This window comes from Hippocampus comes, unplaced genomic scaffold (genome assembly GCF_001891065.2).
Source record: "Hippocampus comes isolate QL1 unplaced genomic scaffold, H_comes_QL1_v1.1 scaffold353, whole genome shotgun sequence".
NCBI lineage: Eukaryota > Metazoa > Chordata > Actinopteri > Syngnathiformes > Syngnathidae > Hippocampus > Hippocampus comes.
The window spans coordinates 243,371-260,771 of record NW_017804981.1 but is presented as its reverse complement, the minus strand read 5'-3'; the positions used below and the strand labels follow the sequence as shown (position 1 = coordinate 260,771).

Sequence of the window (17,401 nt, the reverse complement as noted above, 5' to 3'; positions counted from 1 at the left end):
AATACTTTTATCTTAACATTATTTATTTGTCGAATTTTGTGCATTAAGTTTGAGCAAAGTCCCTTTAGTGTCAGGAGGTTATACAGTTTTCTTTTTATGGTTTATAAACCACTTCTGACGATCAAAATAAAACAAATAGAATTATAAAGTGACACGCAACATTTCAGTCATTAGAAACATGAAAAAAAATGCTGACAGTCTTCCAAAAGCAGTTAAATTTTCAGTCAGGTTCCATATGGTCCATATTTATAGATTGTTTATCCATTCACTTTAACGCATAACAAAAACAAATTGATTCATAGCCAAACTAAAAAGCCACTTTTCAAATAAAACCCTCCAAATTACCTTAAAGAAGTCATCAGCAATGTGGTGTGCTTTGAAGCTTATTGACGACGTTCATCTGCTTTTTGTGTCACCGCCCTGAAAGCAAACAGGCGTCGTGTACCTGTGACGCTTTGTGGCACACGTCACACGCAAAGTGCACACGCAGGCGGGGAAACAGGAATCGTCCGCATTCCAAAGCAGCTCAACATTCCGGATCCCGAGAAGACGACAATGCGTCACCGAGATTACGACAATATTTTCAAGGCTCTTTGTACAATGAAAACCAATTTCATGGGCTGTAAAAGCACACTTGAACAGAAATCCAGAGAAATAAAAATCCATTTATTGCATCATAAGGCCAAGAAAAAAGATGCCGCGAGTACAGTGAAGCGTGTAACAGAGTGAAGTCAAAATATAACATTGGATACATTCAAGCAGTGCATAGAGTCATCCAGGAGATGATAAATAAAGTATAATAACTATTTTAGTGTGGATGAGGTCTGTGACATCATAGCGGCAGTCTATAATGACTGGTCCAAAAGAAAAAGGAAGTAACATAACGGAGATGTCAAACATGTTCCCGTCGGGACAGAATTGTAAACATCACAAGAAAGTAACACACGTGCGCATGCATGCACACACACTCACTCGCATGTTCAATGTGGCGCCACGGTTTGGTTGAAGTGACGTTTTCCATCCAGATACAACATGGACTCTGTGGGACAAACGACACACATACACACAGTGAGGGGGTGGGACTAGTGTGTGTGTGTCAGGGAACAGGAACAGGAACATATATCGGCATATAGTCGAAAGCAGTCCTGCCTACCGTTCATTACCGTTATTTGAACTTTTCACTTTTTGAATTGACCTACTGAAACAGATTCACTTAAGGACAATATTAGAATTTATTTCGGAAGTCCCCTCCCAGTAGGTACGCGCTCACCTCCGTAAGACTGAGGGACAATGTTGGGGACGTCGCGGTCGGACGCGAAGGTGAAGTGGAAGACGTTGGTGGTGTTGTGCTGGCGGGTCAGCGGGTCAAAGACTTCGCTGTGAACTCGGACCTGGATGTGCTTGCCCTCCGTGTAACACACCTGACGGGACAACATAGACCCATTGCGTCGCGTCGCGGCTCTTTCGCGGGTAAGCGTCGTTTCTTCCTGACCTGTGACGAGAGCAGCAGCAGGGATCCGATCTCCACGGGTTTCTGGAAGAGGATGTCGTCAACGGCCACCAGACTGGGCCGACAACCCCTGTCGAGGAGCGCGGACGCTTGTTAGCATCACATTGCGCGGGTGTTCTTTGCGTATTTGATTCTGACGCCACACTGACCCGAAGGAGCAAGCGTTGGCCCAGCCCAGCTCGTACGCTTTCCTCATCAAGAAGCCTCCGAAAATCCTGTTGAAGATGTTCCTTTCCTGACAAACGCACATCCACACACACAAATCTCACTGTGTTTAGCGGGTGGTATTTTCATGAAATGTTTCCCGGGTGTGTTCACCTGCGGGTGGCAGATCTCCAGTCCTTTTAGTTTGGAATCTTCCATCCAAACCGAGTCCGGCGGCAACACTCGACTGCGGAAGCTCACCGTCCTTCACGAAAAACGCAAAAGTCAACGACGACAGTCGAACGCGGAGCGTGAGCGACTGTCAATGATTTTTTATTTTTATTTTGTTTTTTTAAACACAAGCAATAAATTCATCTGCGGCGCAATCGACGACGTTGGATTTATCGATTTCTTACTTTGTGTCCAGGGTGTTGAGGAAGAGCCCATGAACGATCTTCCTCTCCTCGGCCGTGGGCGCCACTTTCAAGAGGGACGCTGTGCTCAGTTCCACCCGACGGGACTTGTTAGCTAAGGAACCGCGCGCGCGGATGCACAAAATGGAGGTCACATGTCGCGACGAGGCTCTTACGCAACATGTGTGCTCTCCTACCTTCTCCCTGCCTGTAGAGTTCCTCCTCTTCTGGACCTTCTGGACTCAGAGGATTTACGAAAGCTGCTCTGGAAACAAGACGAGAGATAACAAAGTCAACGTGGTCCAGTGGACTTCCTTTTGCCGACTGCGTTCCCAACCTCTTGTTCTCTGGATCGCGAGCCACCATCACAAACGTGGCGTCCAGAACCGGGCAATACGCTCCATTGCGATACTAAAACAACAACAAGGAAGACACGAACTTGAATTCTCCATTTTAAGGCGCACGGACGGACAGAAGCGTCGGCGCACGGCAAATATCAAAGCGTCTGTGACATCACACCTGCGTCATGTGCATCTTGGCTTCGATGGAGGTGTTCCCCACCCAGGTCACGTGACCCGTGAACTTGATGTCGCAGTCAGGGTAGATCACCTGCTGCCTCATGTCTGCACACAGCAGTGGCCTCGCGTCACCGTGACAACCAAGTAGCTCCAGAAATGCTGTAACGTTGCGCTAGTAACGCTCTTTCCGGCTCGCGAAGTTTGAATCTTACCTATTTTGTCCACCAGGGCGGTGACAATGGACAACGGCGACCTCTTCAGGGCGGGATTGTAAGTGTGCGAGTATGAAATGAGCACTGAAGAGGCAGAGGGAAGACGTCAACTTCAGCAGGGGTCAATCTATCAAGATTTGATGTTGTGCCTTTCAGAATTGAAAATAAAACGCTTCACAGAACAGGTCATATAAAAGAACGAGGGTAAAATTCAATGAGGAAATATATCTCGGTAAATTAAAAAAAAAAAAAAACAGTTTAGTCAGCAAAGTGCTGTGCTATGTATTTTAGTTTTACTTAGCACATTAGAATTTAATCTTTTTTTTTTTTTAGGCACAAATAATTTAACTTTGATATGGAATAATTTCCATTGAAAAAATATGACATGGTTTTTTTCGCCTGATATTTAAGTACACTGTTAATGTCAAGACAAGAGCAAAAATGTCCGCTTGAAGTTGAAATTTGCTGAATTATTGGGAAAATGATCTGAAAACGAGTGGTTAATACACTTTTTTAAAGTAGGTTTTAAAGTACTAGATATGTCAAATATATATAATTTTTTGTGGTAGCTTCATTTCGTGCAACAGGCTTGCTTTTTGTTTTTAAAAAAAATGGTTTGGTGTCACTTTTACTTCATTTAATTTGTCATACTTTTCCCTTTTGTTCTTTTTTTTTGCTTTGTAAAGAAGAGTTTGTACCTGCCAAACTATCCAAGTCCTCCAGAATGCGCCCAAACCTGACCAAGAGCAAAACGCGAGGACGTTAGCGGTTGCGTCTGCCGACGCGGACGTGACCTTACGTGCTGTTCCGCTACCTGACGGTGTTGTGGAAAGTGAGGTATTTCTCTCGCAGCTGTGGCTCGGAGCCAAGAGGAAGGTGCACCTCAAGGAAACTCTCCTTCATGCTCTTGGCCGGAAGTTCGCTCTGGGACCGTGCCAACATGGACGACAGCGACACGCGTTCTGACATGGCCTGTTGGTGGTCGCTGCGCAGCAATGAAACATACAGATTTTTAAAGAAGGGAGGAGAAGACAGCCAGAGAGATATACTGGTCATTAAGACACCTCACACCTCACAGCTCATCAGTGCAGCACTAATATTGGTCACTCTATACAGAGGATAAAGAGTATGTGACTGAGTACTGTTATATTGTCAAACGGTTACTCAGGTGATTGTAGCACCGCAACACAAATAAATAGCGCGGGCTGTTACTTTGTGAGCATTCCACATGTAAGATGGCGTCGACAAGAAGAAAACCACAGGAAATGTGTGACATCTTCAACATCAATTGAGATTCAGCTGATGATCGCGTACCTCCAGTTCGTGGAAGCTCCCACGATTTCTCGCAGCCTGTTCCGTACTGGAAGAAATCAAATTAGCATCAGATAGACAATCTCACAAAAAATAAGTACAATGCTCACATGTTGGGAATATTTTATTCTCTCCTGTCATGGGACAACACTGAAGATATGACACTTTGCTCCAACTTAAATTAGCCCATGTACCGATTAAATTAAAAAATAATTTAATTTACTGTCACTTTAAAATAATTCAGCAGTCAGCCATTAACGTCTGTGCTTTAGGCAACAAAAGTGACAACACCCCGAAATGAAAAGGTCAGAATTGTCCCCAATGAGCCCCTTTCACTCCCTTGTGTCATGTGACTCCTTAGTTACAAAGCGTGAAAGGGTGTTAGGTCTGTTAAATTTACTGTTATTGCTTTGGGCCAAAATTGGACATTTTCACTTAGGGGTGTGCTCACTTTTGTTGCCCGTGGTTAGACATCAATGGCTGCGTGTTGAGTACAATGACTACTTTTACATTGCGTCAGAATGGTATTTCTTGATTGTTGTCTCATGAAAAGATGAAACGCGACAATTGCTTGTTTCCGCAGTGAAGAGTCGACAGCGAGAGAAACGAAACTAAAAGGAGAAACGCCATACAGGCAAAGTTCACAGGCGAGACCAATCCCAGTGCAGCAGGAAGTGTTTTAGCCACGCTGTGGAAGGAAGAGGAAATCATTTCCGAGTTAAACGCAGATGGAGGCATGCGTGGAAGCGGCCAGGAGACATGCCGCAGAGGATAAACGTGCTACGCTATTAGCACTAATGAGGGCTGGGCGATAAGGTGGGCTGCTCTTTGTGGTGTGCCTTCCTGGTTTGGCCACCTGGGGGCAGTATAAGAGAGACACGCGGATATTGTGGTCATTGAGCCCGAAGACGGCTGGGATAGGCTCCAGCACCCCCCGCGACCCTAGTGAGGATCAAGCGGTTCGGAAAATGAATGAATGAATGAATGAGACTTATCAACTCCTCTCAATTCATCAGTACGGCGCTAACATTGGGTGTTCTTCGCAGAGGCTAAAGAATATATGACGGCGACCCCTTTTTTTTTGTTGCCGGTAATAGAGATGTTGGGGAACTTTGTGTTCAATCCGTTGCTTAAATGGTGACAACACCGCAGCGGCTATCAGACTGAAAGGCTTTGACATGTTGCTGTTTCAAATATATCAAGTGTATTTCTCTTTGTTTTATGTTTAGTTCAACAGGCAAGTTGAATTACAAATGACCTGAAAGCGTCATGCCACTTTTTGGAAGAACTGTTCCCAATCGCCCAGCCCTAGCACCGCTCGTGATGTTATTTGTTATGATTGTTATGATTGTACGTTAGAGTACCAACACACCATTTGACACGTGCAACAGAGGGTTTCCTGTGGAGAAACAAAACACATCAGACACACACAGTGCGGGGCTTCCTGAGCTTCAAGAGGCCAACATCTGTGACGTCAGATCATCAAATGAATTATTTTAATACATTTTGAGTCAATTTTGTTCGAGGTGAGGATGATGATGGGAACGATGATGCTTGAGTCTAACCTTCGGCCATGTCAGGCGCTCTTCCCTTCACCGCCGAGCATAGAAATCTTCTGCTTGCCAAGGACGCGGAGGGTCGCAGACATGACATGAACCTGGAGACACACACACACACACACACACACACACACACACACACACACACACACACACACACGATGTATAATAACGTTTAATTTGTTACTTTTCTATGCATGGAATCAATTATAAAAATTATGTCCAGCAATAATAGTCATCATTTAGCCTTTTTTTTTGCTATATTATAGAAATAAAAGTAAAAGGGAAATTTTGCTTATATGACACCACTATAGAAGCTGTGAGGCATCAGATTTGTATTCATTTGCCTTAGACGTCAAGAATCATTCCCACGACTGTATTTTCCTGAGTGTGTTCGTTCCAGTTCGAGGCACACCCTGCCTACCTCACCAACTTAGTGGTGTGGCCTTCCATTCTCCAGCCAAGCCCAAACTTCTTTTTCCACTTGTGGTGGCTGCGGGCCAAAATCAACCTCCCGGGGAAGCTGCTAGCATCAACGTACGAAAAGAATAAAACAAACCTCTTTGAGAACATCGCGCGAAGAACAGCGAACGCAGACGAGCTTTCGGTGAGAAAAAAAGAAGGAATCGCTTTTTCTCTTCTCGGGGTGACGGAACGATGAGGACCACAGAGTCAGAGAAACAGGCACTTCCGCGTTGGGGGTTAGCCACGCCTACCAGGCGATGACGCATTAAAATGTGGTCGGATTTGTTTCGGCCTCGTACCGACGTTGTCCAGCAGGAGGCGCAAAAGTAGTACATCCATCCATTTTCTGTTCCGCTTTATCCTCACAAGGGTCGCGGGGGGTGCTGAAAATAGTCGAAATACAGCATAGTGAACCCCGCTATATCGCGTCTCAATTTTTTGAACTCCCACTTTAATGCGAATCCTCTCATCCAACCTGAAGATATTGTGTATTTTTTAGCAATCTTGACCGCTTAATTTAGGGCTTTACAAATCGATGTCCCCTGCATAAATAAATAAATGTCAATCTTGTGTTTTGTTTACAACACCTCACCCACGGTAGACTCGCTATGTCTCCAGCGAAGCCATAAAACAATTTAAATTGTTATCTTAGGTGCTATGTACCCATAATAAAATCGGATTATGGTCCAATTATTTTTTTCTCTGTAGAAAATTGTAAACGTGTAATCATTTAGAGATGAATAAATTGGATACCGTCTTTTTTTATGATGTCCAGAGAAAGGTGGCTGACTGCTATGGAAAAGTTGCAGGGGGGAGGAGTTGAGCACTCATCAACAACCCCTCGTGCTCTTTTGAGGACCAGACCAAAATTGTTATGTGCACTATACCACTTGTTAAGGGTGATAAGGAAACTATTGACAAGCACAATGCAATCACTTATTAACCACCGTGTGGCTGGTAAATATTTTCAGACTCGTCGATGAGAACTGTTATTCAGGAAGAGAATACTAAAGGTGTCCGGTATCTGTCTGCAAAGGTCGAATCGGGACAACTGGGCTATTCCTGTGTGTGGAGTCTCGGTGGGTGTGTCAACAATACATTTGTGAAACGACCGTGGTGTACACTAATTGTTCGTCCACTCACCTTGTTGAAAAACAGTTCTTTCGGGACACACACCTCGTAGAATTAGGCAATCTTTAGGGGGAGGGATGTCAGACGATAACTCCCTGCTCTGTTTACATACAGCTTGTTTGGCATTGATGGCTTTTTAAAACCTATTGCGCCTCTTTAAAACCAGCGGTCGTCCCGATGCAGAATTTGGACGTTCCGATGTTGTGCCATTCGTCTGTGTAACGGCAACGTAGTCTCTAAAAACTAGCGATCGTTGCACTCCTGACTGCGCTATAAAAACCGAAAACTAAAAAAATCCTGGACTATAACAAAACAATCCACGATTTTAAATGAAATGTTTGATTCAGAAATGTCTGATCTTGCGAGACTGCATAGAGTGAACTGTCATAAAGCGAGGGATTAACAAATATCGTTAAAATGTGTAAAAAAATAGTTAATCCTACATATTTGTTTTGTGACAAAAGTTTCAAATAACCGCCTCGTCACGTGAACACACCCTCGCTTTCAATTGGCCAAAAAAAAAAACGAAACTCCACAAATTGCCTGATTTGGAAATATGCATCCAATGGTATGGGCGAAAATTGAGAGCTGCGTAAAACACAAAATATGACACAATTAAGACTATTTACTGTCACGATCAGCCATGTTTATTATTTGTTAGTTGTTAAAATATTCGTACACGTGAAACCACGCTACCTCCTAAACGGACTACTTTGATGTCAGAAAAATATTCCAGTTCATTTGGAAAAGGACTGGGCATGTGATCACCACCTCCTTTACGATTGGATAAAAACGACCAATGTGGCGGAGGAATTTGAGAAACGGTGAGAAACGCATTTATACAACATACTAACAAATTTACTTTCGTATATTATTTGATTGTTTTAACATTCATACACGTGAAATGCGCTAAATCCTAAACCGAGTACTTTGATTTGAGACTTTTTCCCCAGTTAATTAGGAAAAATGAAAGGGCTCGTGAACATACCGTCAATTCCGATTGGCTAAAAATGACCAATAGGGTTTGGGGAAACCCGAGCCGGTCAGTGTGGTGTCCACTCACAAAGCAGGAGGAAGACGCTATAAAATACCGAAGTAAACAAAGAGGCTCAAAGGAGAGTTGGCATCAACCCGTCTGGGTATTACTTGCTGAATGTTCTTGCGTAGACAAACTCGTCCGGACCAGCGGCTGACTGCAGTGGGAAAGCGTCTCTGAAGCGAATGAAGAAACTCCTAATCTTTCACTTCACTTACAGAGGACTTCGTACGAAAGGAAAAAAGAGTAAACGGAGAAAATGGAGTATAATTTGCGAAAGGCTGAACCAAAGGACGTGCCTGATATATTACGACTGGTGAAGGTAAACCACGCGGCAGTTAATCACAGAACGTTTTTAATCCCATACGCATCACTTGGAAATGGGTCAGATTAAACACGCGCGCGCACACACGCGCGTTGAGCCCCGACCTGCTTTTATGACAAACCCTAACAATTAATTGGGAACAAATTTCCTCAGTGCCGGTGTCGTCGGATGGCCCATCACGACGGCAGCACAAAAAGTTGACGTCAGAGCCGAAAAAGTACCGAGGGCGACCGATTGTGACGTCACCATCGTCACTCTTTGTTCGGGCACGTTGACTCACATCCGCCCTACTTGTGTAAACAGCAGCTGGTGTCCGGTCTGCGTGGATGTGGGGGCACAATTAGAGTGACCATGTTTTACCAGTTAGGATTTTCTTTTTAAACCCGCAATCCCACGCACAGAGCCAAATATTTGATTCCTCCACTGAACGGCAAAGCATCATGTAATCTATTAAAAGATTTCTTAAAAAAAAAAAACTTGATCATTGATCTTGTTAAGTACTGTGAAGTAATCACTTTAGCTACTGTATTTGTACACATTGTAAATATAGTTTGTTCTGGCTTTTTAAATTTTTTTTTTTGCAGAGCAGCCACAATGAAACGCTTGTCAGGTTTCATTTCTTTTGATTCTGTGTGCACTGAAAAAAAGCCTTGTTCTTGTTTCAAGGAACTTGCCAAGTATGAAGAAATGGAGCACCAGGTGACGCTGACTGAACAAGGTGAAGACGACATCTGTGAATATTTAAATGGGGAAAGAAAAGTAGAGTATCTGTAATAAATGGGGCACTCTTAAATACCACTGTTGACCTTTTACAAGGAATCATGAACTACTTTATCAAAAGCTAACTCCAGTTTTGTTGGTCTTTGTATATTTTGATTTAACAAAGAATTTGGTTGTTTACGTACAGCCCTTTTGTTTTACAGCTGCAGTGGTTGAAAAGGGACTATAACCACAACTATTGACACGAACCGTTAGCGTGTCATTGACATTTTCCATTGTGTTCATATTGAGCTAGCAGGCAACAATGTTTAATTTTGGACGTCTATCTTGAAAGTAAATTTAGAAGAGAGTGGGATGAAGCAGCCTAAAGCCCCCGTTTTGAAAAAATAGAATGTTTGTCACCACAGAGCTCCTGGAGGATGGATTTGGTGACACGCCGTTCTACCACTGCATCATTGCTGAAATCCCAGGAGGGGGCGCCAGCCAAGGTCAGCAAGGCCGTTACATCACGGAAAGAAATTTCCTCACTTCCTCCCAATAGAATTGTCATTAGGTGTACTTTGTTCTTTATGACCACTAAATGTTCAAAGAGATGAATGTCACTCGCAATATTAAAAGTAATTGAAGCAAATTAGTTTCAAAGTGGGTAGCAAACTGCGCGTGCGTTTACATGAATGTGTGAATGTGGACAGATTCCAAAGTGGTGGGCTTCGCCATGTACTACTTCACGTATGACCCCTGGGTAGGCAAGCAGCTCTACATGGAGGAGTTCTATGTGATGGACGACTTTCGAGGTAGGAAGCCGTGTCCGCCGTCGCCGCACTCTGTCCGGTCTGTTCACGTTAACGCGGCTCGTCTTGGTTACAGGCCTCGGCATCGGCTCGGAGATCCTGCGACGGCTCAGCGACGTGAGTGAGCGTATGAATGCTACAAGATGGTGGTCACATCATACTTTTATCGAAATGAAGCTCCTCAATTAACTTGAATATTGTTCCCTTGGTTGGCTATGCCACCAGATGTTGCCAAATCACTGCTTTTGTCGAAATGAAGCTCCTCAACTTACTTCGACATAGTTTACTGGCACCAAGAGTTGAATCACGAATAGGCATGGTTCATTGTAATGACTTGGCTTTCTACCACAGTAATTTTTGACCTGCTTAAATGTTTATGACCCCACCCTCCCTCCCCACAGCTGGCGGTGAAGACTCGCTGCACGGGTATGATGTTTGTGGTGGCCGAGAACAACGAGGTGTCCATCCAGTACTACAAGAGGCGCGGGGCTGAGGACCTCTCTCAGGAGGAGGGCTGGAGGCTCTACCGCTTTGACAAGAGCAGCCTCGTCAAGATGGCCACGCCCACCGAGGTGTGACGGCGGCGGGAGAGGGAGGAGGTTTCACTCGCGTATTAAATAACTACAAGAAATCTTTTTTTTTTTTTAAATGTTGACTTGAGATTGTAGATGCCACATGCTAAAGCCACTTAGCAATAATAAAATCACTTGATAACATATTGTCAATTGTCACTTACTTTTCTCCAATACATTCAAAGCCCATTGGTTTAGGTAACATAGTAGTGTGTGTTCATATATATTAGCGGTAGTTGTTTTGTACAAGATTTCAATTGTGTTATTTGGATCACAACATTCAGGGATAAAACACACACACGGGTCATGTCGTACAAGTATGAAGTAAGCTACACAACTCGAAATAACTTTCCAAGATGGTGGCTGACATACCCATGAATTTGATAGCGACAAAAGCCTTTCGGACAAATCAGGCCAATCACAGAAAGGATAGATTGTATGTGTCCTTTATTATTACATTAAAAGTAAGTGCAGTTCATTCAAATGTTGACGTGGACCTTTTGTCACATAACTGCCATCTGTGTCTTGTGGGTATTATCGATCCATCACTCCATTTTCAACACGGATTATCCTGAGCAGTGTCGCAGGGGAGTTGCCGGAGCCTATCCCAGCTGACACCCTGAACTGGTCACCAGTCAGTCCCAGGGCACATATAGAGACAAACGACTATTCACACCCTCATCCACACCATCACCGAGTGGGAAATCGATGCCACGCTGCCCGCACACAAGTCCGGCGTGTGTACCACTACACCATCAGCGACTTGTGGATATTAAATCATTCATAATTCATGGAAAAACACTTGAGCAGTTCTAACAAGATGATGGCTCCCACTGAGCATTCAACATGTTCCTGTGTACGCTGAAGGAAAATAAAATTAATTTAAATTTTAACTAATGGTGATTTAGTGCGTGCGTGTGTGTGAGAGACTTGTCTGGCTTCAGCTGGACGTGCCGCCGCCCTCCCGCCGCTCCGTCTTCTCGGGCTTGACAAACAATTTTTTTCCTTTTCTTAGTTTGGACCTCTCAGTGTGCCACATGCTAACTTTAGCTCTCCAAGACTCACCTTCTGTTTGCCGAATGGCGGCTCTTTCCATAGTGTCTCCACGGCGACGCGTCCGCTGTGAACCCACACCCGCGCCGAGTCCCGACCCCCCTGCGGGGACAAATGACAACATCTTTGGGAAAACGTCTCATTTTACCTGCAGGGGTTCTACTGTTGGTAACAAAATGGTCCAGAGTCAATGTCAGGGAAGATACAAACACACAATCACACCTCGGGACAAGTTACAGTAAAGGTTTTCGCCCAGATTTGAACCCAGAACCTCTGGACTGTGAGCCAAACATGCCACTCATGATACTGCCTCTCACGTTAAACCCAAACAATTGAAAACAAGTACCATGAGATGGTGGAGGGGGGAAAAAATGCAGACCTTGAATAGCGAAGAGGCTTGTTGAGGGTAGAACATGGAGGCGCTCAGGGCCATGAGGCCCAGTGGAAACGCCACACGCTTCACCTTTGACCCTGAAGACGAAACAAATACACGGTGTCAGGTTGTCTAACTCTCACTCCTCCAGACAAAGTAAGAGTGTAAACACGGCTTATCTTATCATGCTGAGCCATGAGTGCAGTGTTGTTGGTGTGCTTTTGTAGCACTGTGAGTTAGCTTGCTAGCATAGCCAAACACCAACAACAGCTTTCCTCTCATAAATATAGAGGATATAGTTTCGATTTTTTTAAGTGTATATATACACCGCAGTGCCTAAACACCTACCCATCAAAAAGCCAAATTTGAGTATTTTCACTCCCTTTCCTCTCAATCAGCAAAGGTCCAATTTTTGAGGCGATCCTGGGTGACACTTTAATATTAAATGTGAAAGATGTCCAACATTTAACATGACAAATTTTTATGCAAGTTGGGACCTCACCACCGGCTCGGAAATTGTATTGGGAAACAGAAAAATAGTCTCGTTGAATGCTAACCAATCAGGAAGCTCGCTGAAGCTGTCGCTGTTGCCGGATGCTAATGGACGAGCAACAACCATTGTTGAACGAGTGTTTGGATAACTCGTGGGGGCGCTGCAGGAGTAGTTTCCATTTGACCGAGTGGGTTTACGTTTTGAAAAGAAGTATATTTGTGTGTGTGACAGAGGACAGCTCATTTCTTATTATAAATTCTTTGTGCGTAGCAGTTCACCTTTGGCCAAGTAGAGTCCCAGCAAGCCCGAGAAGCCCACCACCGCCACGCTGGGATACAGATCAGGGGGTGGAGCGCTAAACAACTGGTACATGTCTGAAAGATGACACCGCAAGCTTTGTGTCAACATTTTGATTCAGGAGTTTCTCTTGGACTGAAGGCTTGCGACGGACGCTTGTACGTTTTGAAAAGAAGTATATTTGTGTGTGTGACAGAGGACAGCTCATTTCTTATTATAAATTCTTTGTGCGTAGCAGTTCACCTTTGGCCAAGTAGAGTCCCAGCAAGCCCGAGAAGCCCACCACCGCCACGCTGGGATACAGATCAGGGGGCGGAGCGCTGAACAACTGGTACATGTCTGAAAGATGACGCCACAAGCTTTGTGTCAACATTTTGATTCAGCAGTTTCTCTTGGACTTAAGTCTCGCGACGGACGCTTTTCACCTGTGACTGCGGCGGGGTCAATATTTGTGACGTGAGACGCGTCTCAAGCACGACACCATACCTGGCATTGATCTGTATACGGTTCCACCCATTTCCTCAATGATGCCACGCTCTGTTCCATCTGGCCCACCGCCACCATTGGATCCACGCAGCTCTGATCCTCCTTGGGTCTGGTGTATAGAGATGGCAGCTAAAAAAAACAAACAAACAAGAAAAAAACATTTTATTTATTTTTATTGAGTACAGTGCATCTGAAAGTATAAACGCTTCAAATTTTTCACATTTTTATTGTTACAGTCTTATCCCAAAACAGAATAAACAAACACAGTCTCGCTTATCGGCTGTCTTTATGCCAATGCTAAGAGAAACCTTATAGACATAGTGGCATTATAATCCTGTAAGTATTCAAGCATACACAGTGCAGTAACACATGTAGACAGATGAGTTGGCATTAACCTATGGAAATATATTCTTTATCTTCTGTGAAGATTGACCAATATAAATTACTGCTGAGGAGTTGCTGCATCTCCTCTGGCTCCATGCATATTTGAGTTACACTGCCCCCAAGTGGCCAAGGTGTGCACATCAGGAGAAGCAAAATGACCCATGAATCAAAGCAATTAAATGGAACAAATATGAAATTATATCATGACTATATGTTTGTAATAAAGTTTTAAAGTGTTATATTTCCACAATCAAATTGATCAAGGCTATGATGAATTTGTATTCATTTGCATCAATGTTTGTACTTGACTTTTTTTATTAACTGTAAAACCAGAATGGAGGAACGTTTTCCACCTCTATTTTGTCTATTTGTTTAGAGGCCTGCACAGAATTAGTCGGTGGAGGTCACCTCGTCGATGCTCATGGCCGGCTGCGCGCTTCTCTTGGCGGCCGCGCAGGCGGCAGCGGTCGGCAGAAGCCACGAAGCTGTGGAGCACAGCGACACCTGCAAACCAGGTTCAACATAAGTCACATTTGGGGCAAAGTAAAGAAAGAAAGAAATAAAAGACGCATGACATGTGTCAAACACAACATGAGTGACGTCACCATTTAGGAAAGTTCCTATTCCGCATTTTCTACCTTCTCCAACGGCCCCTCCGTAGGAGAAGGTCGAAAATGCGAGTTCGTTGCCTTCGAAAACACTCGCAATTATTTGCCGCTCAGTGCTGAAACTGACCACCGATACTGGCTACTAACGGTTAGCATTAATCTATTGGTTGGACTGAGTCAAGGGTTAGCCACCTGGCTAATGTTAACAGTTATCTTGTGTAGCAGCACTTCCGCTAAGTGGAGAGTAATTTCTTGACTGCTATCACATACAGGAGACAGAATACAGTGCCGACCCCAAAGTAGAATATGTTTTTATGAAAATGAAAAAGGGTTAGTTACCATATATGACATGTTTCCTTTCCGAACACTTGCGCTTTCTACGGCGAGTCGTAGGGATGCCGCGCATGCGCAGTACTACTTTAAGGCTGTGCTTTATAGTTTTTAAACGAGAACATTTTAAATTAAATCTGGCAGGCAGAATTCATCCAATATGAACATTTATTTCAGGAAAGAAGTTACAAACATTTCCAAAGAGGATTTGCCCAGATTACAAATGATTTTAACTTGCCATCTCTTCCTGTTTCAGTGCTAGCAAGGTACTCTTACAGATGCAGCAATTAACTAACTAATCAGCAACCAATCAATTAAATTAACGACTATTTAAAAAAAAATAATTGAAAGTTTGACTAGTAATTATCAACCATTGTGGCCCCTCAACAGTAAGCACTCTGAATTTCCTGTAGTCCTTTAGGAAAAGTGCCCCTTTATCATGTTGAATCAAAATGAGACATTTGCCAACATCTGATTTTACTTTGGAAAGCAAGGATCACATTTTTCACTATTCTGTGGACCAAACCCGTAACTAAGTCACAATTCGTTTGTGTTTTCATTTGCTGCACTGTCAATTTGAAATGTCAGATTTTTTACTAAAGTGAAAAAAATTAGATTTTTTTTAAAATTCAGATTAATCAATTACAGATCATTGAAAAAAGTAATAGATCAATCGATAAATTGCGTGTGTGTGTTTATAAATACACAGTATACACACAGTATAAATACTTTAGAAATACTGTATGTGGATGTTTTTTATCTTCTAATTTTGTTTGCCTACTGACAGACTAAAGGATGCTGCGACCTGCAAGCTTATCACTTTTCATCACGTTTCTTCTTTGACAGCAACACCGGAAGAAGTCGATGCGCACACGCATGCACGCACGTATATCCCCTTGCAAACATTCATCAATCAGTTTGACACTTCTGTGGCCATTTAAAAAAACAAATAAGCATGTGACAAGAACAAAACAAACCAAAAAAAAAACAGTTAAAAAAAAGTGCATAGTCAAAAATAACAGTAGTGACAAGATGACTCGGGTGAAATGATGTGGAACCAATAACCTGAACCAAGTGAGGACTGCCCTCATCAAAAAAATATGAGATGAGATCGTGTGGAACGTGTCGATTTGTAAAATTCCAAATGTGAAAAGTGCTGCTTGAGCGCACGAGTCCACAACGACAGACACGGTGACACCTGCGATAGTGGCGTGATGCCGGCGTGACAAAGAGGCCCGTACGCATGCATGCAGGTTACAGGAACGTTTTGCCACGATGACAACCCAGCCTGACACCAACACCAGCAGTTTGGAAGCTGTAAAAAATTGAAGTTGGTAGCGTTGACAACAGAAAAGAAAAAGAATAAAGAAGGAAAAAAAGGACCAGGAGCAGGAGGAGGAGGCATCTTGGTAACTACGTTTTTCAGTCTTGCTCAGTCCCTCCCACCCCCTTTAAAAAAAAAAGACGTCTTCATAATAAATAATGCAACACATTACTGCATAGCTTGCGAAATAAATAACATTAAAACACAGCATCAGTATGTGCTGAGCCCTTTGCGCCAAAAAAAAAAAAACAAACAAACAAACAAACAAACACACAAAACCGAACTGGAGTGGTCGCTTCGACGCGACAAACGCTGACTGCTGATTGGCTGACGAGTCTACAACTGGAGCAACAGAAACTTGCGGTGAGCGGAAAGGTAAGACATGTCGCGACCCGAAAAAGACACGTGAGTGTCGGGGGGGAACGCACTGGAAGCCCAAAGCACATTTGGATTTTTATTAAATCAACTTCGCTAAATGCGCATATTGTGTGTGTGGTGCTAAATAGTGCACATGAGGAGAGTATAAAAGTAGCTGCACTAGTTCAAACCTCATTCAGTGTGTCAGGTTATTGACTATTGATTCTATGTTACGCTTCGACAAGAATATTACAGATTACATTTCACTCACATCTGTTGAGCTTCCAGTGCGTTGAACAGGAAAGCGAGCAGAGGCCAAACAGGTACAATCCAAACCGTTCATTTTTTTTTTTCCTCTCTCTCTCTCTCTCTCTCGTTCTGACATTTTCAAGGAAAACAAAGTGTGAAAGTGTTTGGAACCCCAACAACACAGTGTGCTCAGCTGTCCATATACTAGTACTGTACACACTTTGCCCCCTTGTGAGGAAGACGATTCAACACATGGGGCGGAATGGCTGCGTCTCATTTGTGATGTTTCTTTCCTTCCTTTCGTCCTTCCACGACGATAACATGACCAAGCAGAACAAGCGCATGCTCCCCGAGAGCGAAACCGCACAAGCTGACACAACGAGTGCACAGTTTTGCCTCACGAGTAACATGTCGTCGTCCTCTTGGGATGCCACAGATGTCAATAGAGCATACTAGTCGATGACTCTCAAGGAGGGGAATAAATGCGCAAAACAGATTCATGGAAAAGCGCTCGCAGCATTGATTCCAACAGCAGCAAGAATCGGCCAGCCGATTGATTAATCGGGTCGAGCTAGTAGTGCCCGAATTGTCTTACTGGTGAGGTGAAAAGAGCGCCCGAGTACACGGATGGCCCTTATAGAATCAATATTTCAAGCGACTTTCAATATCATGTGTCGCACAATCAGGGTGGAAGGCAGTCGTGAAAAAAAAACAAAAAAAAAAACATAACTAGTGAGACC

General features: G+C 43.6%; 4 protein-coding genes across 6 annotated transcripts in view; 1 reads left to right on the top strand and 3 right to left on the bottom strand.

Annotated features, from left to right (window-relative positions):
* Positions 1–645: 645 nt before the first annotated feature.
* LOC109529719 (acyl-coenzyme A thioesterase 9, mitochondrial) lies at positions 646–6,381 on the bottom strand. Of its 2 annotated transcripts, XM_019893141.1 has the most exons (16): positions 6,227–6,381; positions 5,674–5,765; positions 5,481–5,507; positions 4,112–4,157; positions 3,612–3,782; positions 3,496–3,533; positions 2,798–2,881; positions 2,587–2,690; positions 2,405–2,478; positions 2,265–2,332; positions 2,071–2,182; positions 1,829–1,919; positions 1,660–1,745; positions 1,493–1,580; positions 1,271–1,421; positions 646–1,039 (listed from the first exon to the last, which is right to left on the bottom strand). In XM_019893141.1, exons 1-16 carry the CDS (start codon positions 6,238–6,240, stop codon positions 981–983), a joined length of 1,305 nt encoding a protein of 434 aa, XP_019748700.1. In that variant the 5' UTR covers positions 6,241–6,381; the 3' UTR covers positions 646–980. The 2 variants fall into 2 exon arrangements, with proteins under 2 accessions (XP_019748700.1, XP_019748708.1); XM_019893149.1 differs by lacking the exon at positions 5,481–5,507.
* Positions 6,382–8,352: 1,971 nt separating this feature from the next.
* On the top strand, positions 8,353–10,720 carry LOC109529734 (diamine acetyltransferase 1-like). Of its 2 annotated transcripts, none has more exons than XM_019893160.1 (6): positions 8,353–8,621; positions 9,291–9,342; positions 9,752–9,832; positions 10,037–10,138; positions 10,212–10,252; positions 10,537–10,720. In XM_019893160.1, the coding sequence occupies exons 1-6, from the start codon at positions 8,559–8,561 to the stop codon at positions 10,711–10,713; spliced, it is 516 nt and encodes a 171-aa protein (XP_019748719.1). In that variant the 5' UTR covers positions 8,353–8,558; the 3' UTR covers positions 10,714–10,720. The 2 variants fall into 2 exon arrangements, with proteins under 2 accessions (XP_019748719.1, XP_019748727.1); XM_019893168.1 differs by lacking the exon at positions 10,537–10,720 and adding an exon at positions 10,371–10,530 and having other exon boundaries at positions 10,212–10,289.
* Positions 10,721–10,774: 54 nt separating this feature from the next.
* Positions 10,775–14,823, bottom strand: LOC109529681 (MICOS complex subunit MIC26). Its single transcript, XM_019893079.1, has 8 exons — positions 14,741–14,823; positions 14,202–14,297; positions 13,394–13,538; positions 13,167–13,262; positions 12,905–13,033; positions 12,140–12,231; positions 11,773–11,862; positions 10,775–11,692 (listed from the first exon to the last, which is right to left on the bottom strand). The coding sequence occupies exons 1-8, from the start codon at positions 14,750–14,752 to the stop codon at positions 11,648–11,650; spliced, it is 705 nt and encodes a 234-aa protein (XP_019748638.1). The 5' UTR covers positions 14,753–14,823; the 3' UTR covers positions 10,775–11,647.
* A 58-nt stretch (positions 14,824–14,881) lies between these two features.
* klhl15 (kelch-like family member 15) overlaps positions 14,882–17,401 on the bottom strand; it is a 7,869-nt gene continuing 5,349 nt past the window's right edge. The window contains exon 10 of the mRNA XM_019893128.1: positions 14,882–16,046. The gene's annotated coding sequence lies outside the window, so the exon portion shown is untranslated. The remainder of the gene's footprint in view (positions 16,047–17,401) is intronic.